The 7,667-nt window shown below is 46.0% G+C and overlaps 1 protein-coding gene across 1 annotated transcript; it reads right to left on the bottom strand.

Annotated features, from left to right (window-relative positions):
• avpr2ab (arginine vasopressin receptor 2a, duplicate b) lies at window positions 1-4,133 on the bottom strand (the record flags this gene model as incomplete). Its single annotated transcript, XM_083919545.1, has 6 exons — window positions 1-185; window positions 323-553; window positions 630-921; window positions 1,960-2,106; window positions 2,908-3,153; window positions 3,864-4,133. The coding sequence occupies 6 exons, from the start codon at window positions 4,131-4,133 to the stop codon at window positions 1-3; spliced, it is 1,371 nt and encodes a 456-aa protein (XP_083775671.1).
• Between the last annotated feature and the right edge of the window lie 3,534 nt (window positions 4,134-7,667).

Below are 7,667 nucleotides of genomic sequence, written 5' to 3'. Positions count from 1 at the left end.
TCAGTAGTTTGAAGTGTGTGTGGTGGTGGACTCGTTTGCCAAAGAGCCGCGGCGCTGCGAGTGAGTGCGACAGAGCAGCAGCAGGCGGAGCTCCAGAGAGACGCTGCTGGAGAAGGCGGAGTAGATCCAGGGGTTGGTGCACGAGTTCAGACTGGCCAGCAGCATCAGCAGGGTGAACACTGCACCTACACACAACACACACACACACACACACACACAATAATTGCTTTGGACTTGAGACTTGGACCAAATGAACAAATGACAAAAGTGATATAGATGATAAACTAGACTTGTGTGTGTGTGTGTGTGTGTGTGTGTGCACCGTTCTGAGGAGGGTCGGGGTCCCAGGCGGCCCACAGCTGGACGCTGAAGAACGGGGCCCAGCACAGCGAGTAGACGAGCACTATGACCAGCGTCATCTTCACCGTCTTCGACATGGCCGCCGATATCTCTCCACCGCGGCCCGGGGTCACTTTGGGCGGAGGAGGAGGAGGAGGGCAGCAGACAGCAGAGGGTGCCACGGGGCCCGGCAACACGTCAGGCTGCAGCTCAACTGGTGAGGGAGGGAGGGGGGGGTGAGGATGCATGGGACAGAAATGAGGAAGGGAATTGGCATGTGAGGGTCTCACCTGAGTGAACCGCTGTGGTGAACGTGTGAAGTTCACAGTTGGACGTGACGCTGTTGGACCGGACCGGACCCATCGGCAGGTGCTGGTAGATGGATCCACCGTCTAAACTGGTGTCAGCCCCGGGGTTGTTGATGATGAGTGGTGAGACGTACAGGGGGAGACTGGACCTCCCTCTACTGCCTCCCCCTCCCCCTCTCTGGCTGTCCCGTCTGGATGGTGAGAGGGAGGCGGGGGAAAGGCGGCGCTCCGACTTCAGGTACAGATTGTTGTGGATCTCCTTGAAGATTCGCACCTGAAGAAGAATTAAACGTTAAAGGGTTTAGTTCTTTTTTTAAGTGTGGTTGTAAGAGGTTCTCATGGGTGTTCAGTGTGTTATCTGCAGTAGATGGTGGTCGGCACGTTATATTTAGTATATTTTCATAGCTTTAGGTTTAAGTTTACATCACCAGACTCCATTTACAAAAAGAGTCATTTGACCCCGCAGAGCACAGGAGTAGCTGATCAGCCCCTTCCTCGATCAGCTAGTTTTTTTGTTAGCGTTGTTAGTTTCTAACCCTTTTAAATCACCAGAATCACACAATAATCCGTCAAATATGAGATGCGTTGTCTCTAGCGGCCTCTTTGGCGGTAAGATGTCACTGCAGGCGAGTGTTTTTTTTTAGGTATTCACCTCTCCCGGACATTATGACCGGAGAGATTGAAATTATGTTGGACTTCAACAGACTTCCAGGTCAAAACCGGTCAGTTACAGTTAAACAGAAACACGCACACGCACTCACACACACACACACACACACACACACTCACACACACACACACACACACACACACACAGACACACACACACACACACACACTCACACACACAGACACTCACACACACAGACACTCACACACACACACACACACACACACACACACACACACACACACACACACACACACACACACACACACATTCCTGTTACACTTCTGCCCTCACTACAAGCCTGACTCAGAGGTTGGAAGTTCACGATTTCCGATTACAAGTGAAGGCAGCATAACCATGACGATGTGGGCCGACAGACCAACCACTGCTGACAGTGGTTCATCAGTGCGTCACATGATCAATCCCCATTGTTTTAACTGTCTCTGTGATAGACAGGAACGTAACGATTAACTACATGAAAATCGTATCTTTTAACAGTCTGACGGCAAATTAAGCGCTGAACATTTGAACACACTTCAACTGATGTTGATTTCTTTCTTGCTGTCTAAAATAAATGTAGCTGCTGCCCCCACTCCACAGCAGTTCAGTTCTTAAATCCTGGCCTGCTGCGTCCTTCTCTACCTGGCAGACAGTGATGACGAAGGCCGGGAGGATGAAGACAGCCAGGGTCATCCAGGTCACGTAAGCTTTCAGGCCCCAGGACTCAGCAAAGTTGCCCCAACACTCGTAGACACCCGGAGCCACCTCTGAACGGGAGAAGATGAAAACCTGGAGGGGTGAAGAGAGGGGTGTGCATAAAAAGAGATAGAAGACTGAGAAAATATAAGAAGAAATGATAAAAAACAAAACAACAACTCTGTTTGTGCAAGGCGAGCTATTCTACTCTTTCAGGTTCATGCATGTATTTTGTGTTTCTACTAGAGCATGTTTACATGCCTTAATGTTCAAAAACACATTATTTTTTCTCTCATTCTTGTCACGGCTGCTGCACCCTCTGTCCCAGCTGTTCCTTATTACCGCCGCTAGCATGTAGCTAAGTGTTGCTAGCAGTGGACTTAAGTAAATCCGCGATTTCTAGCATTAGCATGTAGCAGGCGTGTGATCTCAAATTAGTGAGAAATGGGCGACGCAAGCAACAAATATTACAGTTCTCTCTGCCGCTAGCATGTAGCTACATAAAGTACACAGCAACCCGTCCCACTGGAGCGGTGCGTAGCTGTACTTCATGGGCGTGCCCGGCGTGCTTTTCCTGGAGCAGATGACCTTTATTGAAAATCCATGAAGGCTTGATGTCAGACCACAGAGAAAGTAGAGAAAAGTGTCTGAAAGGAGGCGTTGACAGCAGTCTGCATCCTGAACAGATCTGCTCATGAACACGTTTACCTCTTTATTTGAGACTTTGGTCGTGTTTAGCATGAACATCCAACATCATAACAAGATCTATATGACAGGAAATCAGGAAAAGCCTGATAGGACCCCTTTAAAATTAGGGAAGAAATGAATGTGCATACCTATTTCTTTGTTTGGAACTAAACTTAGAATGGATTGTTTGGACTCGTGTCACCCTACCTGTGGCAGGCTGAGCAGCAGCGACAGCCCCCAGGCCAGCAGTATGAAGTTGTTCCAGCGTTGGGTGGCGCCGCTGCGGTGTGCCTGCAGGGGGCAGCAGATGGCATAGTGCCGGTCCATCGTCATGGCTACGATCATGTATGAGGAGGCGAACATGCCGAGGACCTGCAGGTATTTCACCAGACGACACAGGAAGTCCGGGCCGGGAAAGCGACCTTTAACATCCCACACCAGCTGGGGCAGCACCTCAGAGAGGAAGAGGAGGAGGAGGAGGAAGGGTGGAGTGAGATGTGGTGTGTGTGTGTGTGTGTGTGTGTGTGTGTGTGTGTGTGTGTGTGTGTGTGTGTGTGCGTGTGTGTCTGTTGAAAATCTGAAGTCCAACATAATTTCCATCTCTCCGGTCATAATGTCCGGTGAAAATAATCTAAGCTGCATGAGTCACTGCTGCGATTAAGTTAAGAGCCAGTGATTTTGGGTTCTGGTTATTTTCCAAATCGTTTTTATTCTAATTTATCTGAGAATAGCGAATGGAGATTTGATTAATATCAGGTCACCAGCAGCACGCCGTGATGTCATGAGCCACACGGTGTCCGTCCCAGTTTCAAAATCAGCCAAATAGCTTTACCATGCATGCGACTGACTGGACTTATTCCATTTAGAAAATACTAAGAAGAAGAAAGTAGCCAACTTTTCAACACAAAATATTCTAAATCTACATGACTTGATGGTGTCGTCCTTCAGCTGCCGATCAGCCGGTTTTAAGGTAAAACACACAGATAATATTTGACCGGAAAATCTCCCGGGACATTAGAAATCATCCAGAGCATGTAAAACCACCACCAATTTTGTGTGTGTGCGTGTTTCTGTTAAGGGGCACGGTGTGGGGACCGACAACTTTGCGGGGACCAACAACTTTGCGGGGACCGACAACTTTGTGGGGACTAAATGTTTCTTACCTGGAACAGCGCCACCACCAGGTCGGCCAGACAGAGGTTGAGCATAAACTGGTGCAGCGGGTTGTGGTGTCCTCTCCGCCTTAGCAACACCACCAGCACCAGCCCGTTGCCAAGCAGCGCCATCACCAAGATGACCGCCAGCACCACGACCTCGCCCACTGCCAGAAGGCTGTCACGCTCCCGGTGTGTGACATTGGTACTCGCGGGGGTCACAGAGACCACTGACCAGCCGATGGACGGGTACGAGTCTGTTACCATGGAGACGGACATGTTGGCTGGGAGAGGAGGAGACAGTTGATTGGAGGCACTGGGCACATGAACACTGATGACAATAAGCAGGAACAATCTACAAACATACATAAAACCATTATTATTATTATTATTATTATTTATGAAAGAATAAATACATATATCAAAAATATACAGATATAACAAAAGTTCCTACCAATACAGACTTTACAGTAAAATTCTAATTAAGTTTCTCCGAAGAAAAGTCAGTGAGTCAGAACCAAAAGCAGCGGTTTTATTATGGAGAACTGTTCTGTTATTGTTTCATTACATCCTTGCACAAGGGTGGAAGAAGGTAGAATGTGTTACTTTTCCCCAATACAATGTCTACAAAAGACAAGACCTAGCGAATGCAGTGGAATACAAAATATATCCATCTGAATTGTAGCGTTGCATTCGTGTAAAGTCGCATTAAATGGACAAACGTAACTTAATCACTTCCCACCACTAGATGTTCATTTCTTGCGTGATGGTTCAACCAATTAGTGAATGCCCATTAGCAACTCCCGTGTTTTCTCTGCGGTCCTCGAACATATTGCCGGAACAGGATGTATTGTGATGACAGCGATTATGGAACGTTATTCAGTGTGTTTCTAATGACCAATCTACTCTGGATGCTTGTGTGTATATATAGCTGCATGTTTGCGGTCAAAGTTGATTCCACAGTGTACTTCACCTGACCTCTGTTGCCCCAAACACAACACGGATGAACAGGGGTGTATGCGCAGGGTCAGGCCTCTGTGAGCACGTTAATTGTAAAACACAGAGGAGTGAAACATGTTTACAGCAGCGGCTTCACACACTTTTACAGTTCAATACACACTGAGGCGCACACAATCGCAAAGGCATGCAGAGAGGGGCCTCATGCGGGACTGTTTACTGAGTGCAAATGTGCAGGGCTCTAATAAGGTCACAGTGATTTAACTCATCTCTTCTCACCGGCAGTGAAATAAAAAGCTGTAGTTCTACCAAACCAAAAACAAGCGCAGGGACATTTACAAGTGCTCTACTTAAGTACAAGGTTGTGGTTGTACTCAACGACAATATTTCATTTTTTTGCATCATCGGGCAAAAATACCCCAATATGAATCTTTTATGTTATTACAATGGAAGTGTTAGATAAACAAGCTAGACTTCTGCAGCTGCTCGTGGCTTTAGAAAATCTTTCATCTTTATTTTGTGTGTGTGACTGTCTGTGTGTGTGTCGTGGTCATGAGTATGTCTCGTGTCACTCTGTGGTTCCTTGCATCGTCTCACATTAAATTGAAATCCAAGCAAGAAGAGAAAAATACAAAGAGTAGAATCATATAATATAATTGTGAGAAAATCAAATACAGATATGACATTCAAACATAATCATAGTTAAAAGAAGAAAATCTAACGTGTGACGGGAGACTTCGGCCGATCGCAGCTCATTTCAGAGAGGCTTCCTATTGGCTGTGCTATGAATACAGATGTGCGTGCACGGCCCTTTAAGATGGTGGAAGTTAGCACTGCACAATCGGTGAAAGGATTCAGAGACGGGGGAGAAGGCTGCTAATATTTGAGCATTGTGCTAACCGTAGCCAAAGAAGGGCGGACGTATTTTCATCTTACAAAAAAAGCTAGATTTGATACTTCAAAGACACTAGAAAAACAACCCGGAACATCATTTCTATAATCTCATAATAAGCACGGCAGAAATGTCGGATAGGTCAGACCACCGTGTGTAATCATATGTTTAAACGCTGCAGTTAAAGCTGAAGATTATAACAGAAATGAACAGGTTTGCCTATTCCCACACCTCTGCAGTGCTAATCAACAGCCATACATGCAATCTACATACATTAGCACATACAGTGTGCTACGTATAAACACACATATTCATCCATGTGTTTGTATAAAGCAACAATATTCAAACTACAAACTACTCCCAATACAATACAATAGTGTGCTGATATCATATTAACCCTTTGATGAGAATGCGTCTCACAAGGTTTCAATGGCAGAGGTCAAATGATTCAATAGTCATAATACAACTCTGAGACACAGACGTTTATGTGGTGACCATTTGAAGGGGTTTCCACAGTAAATGCTGCTCACACACTGATGCATCAGTAATAACGTCATATATAATAACACATCAGTCACAGAGGACTTTGGAGACTTTGACTTGACTCAAATATCTGCTAAAAGAGTGCTTCTTCCTCCACTATCAAGGGGAAACCAAAGGAAAGCTGCTGACAGTATCATCCATGCGCACGGACACAAAACAGACTCTCCGGGGCTCTCAGCAGTCCTTTGATCCGCCTTGAAAAACAGCTTTTGACGTTAATTCTGCCACTGGACACAGTTAAGAGCTGAGTTGTTGCGACCTGTTTAGTTAAACGAAACAAAAAAAAAACCCCAAAAAAACAAGAGCCACAAAATCAATCGTAACAGAATAAACCTTCTGATGGCAGTCTGAAGGTGGGACACGTATTGATTTCATATCTCTTCATGCAGCCATTTGATACGCTTAAAAATAAACACTTTCAAACATTTCTCTGATGCTCATTTGTTGCAACTTTTAGCAATGTTAATCCAATTAGAGGACCAGACACCTGCCGTTCAATACTTTCCTTTTCACCACACAAAAAAACTCTTATCCGTCCCGTCTGAGGGTATTTGGAGATGATTCCCCATCAGAAATGAGCTTCTATCAACAGATTCATTCATACCTGTTCCCTCTGCAGCCCCCTTAAAAGTTACCTCTACGGACTTTTTTTACTTTTCCCATTTCAGTAGAAAACAGAAAGATGAGGAAGTGCGAGCAAACGTAGACGACCGGCTCACTCACCTCGTCCTCAGTGTCCTGTGAAGCATCTGTAGGAGCCAGGACAACCTGATCTGCTGTTGCACACACGAACCGCATCCATGCTGTGTTCCCCTCTCGCTTATTACTCTGAGGGCGACCTCTGCCAACTCCCGCCGCTGACTCCTGTCTCCCCATCTCCTCCTCTCTCCCCCACCCTTCCTCTTTTCACACATCCCTCCCCCTCCTCGCCTCTCTCGGCAGTGCCGGTTGCACACCGTTTTCAGACGGGAGGGCCACGCTGGGGCCATCTGAACGCCATCCATCCGCCGAATGGCCGTTGTTCTTCATCACACGAGAATACAGCTGAGTTCACTGAATTCACAGGAGGCTCAGTTTTACAGTCAGGGACAATTTATCACATTCAACTCTGTTTATGGACCCAAGTATGCAGAAATATTCATTTATAGAATAGAATAACATAACACGTGTGGACTGCAGGAGAAAAGCGGTGTGGATTATCAGAACCCGTTTTCATTCCGGTATCTTGAGGTCAAAGGTCAAGGGGCCCCCTTAAAAAACCGACCATGACGGTTTTTCCTTCGCCAAAATGTAGCCTAAAAGCCTTTTTTTTAGAAACATCAACATATGTTTTTAACTGTTGTTTTTGTGATGATAGGAGTACTTTACAACGCAAATATAAAATGGGGAAAAAAGCCAAGACAAGGTCAGTTCTTCTGAGC

The sequence above is a fragment of the Echiichthys vipera genome (genome assembly GCF_963691815.1).
Source record: "Echiichthys vipera genome assembly, chromosome: 9".
Taxonomy (NCBI): domain Eukaryota; kingdom Metazoa; phylum Chordata; class Actinopteri; order Perciformes; family Trachinidae; genus Echiichthys; species Echiichthys vipera.
This window is presented reverse-complemented; position numbering and strand designations above follow the sequence as displayed.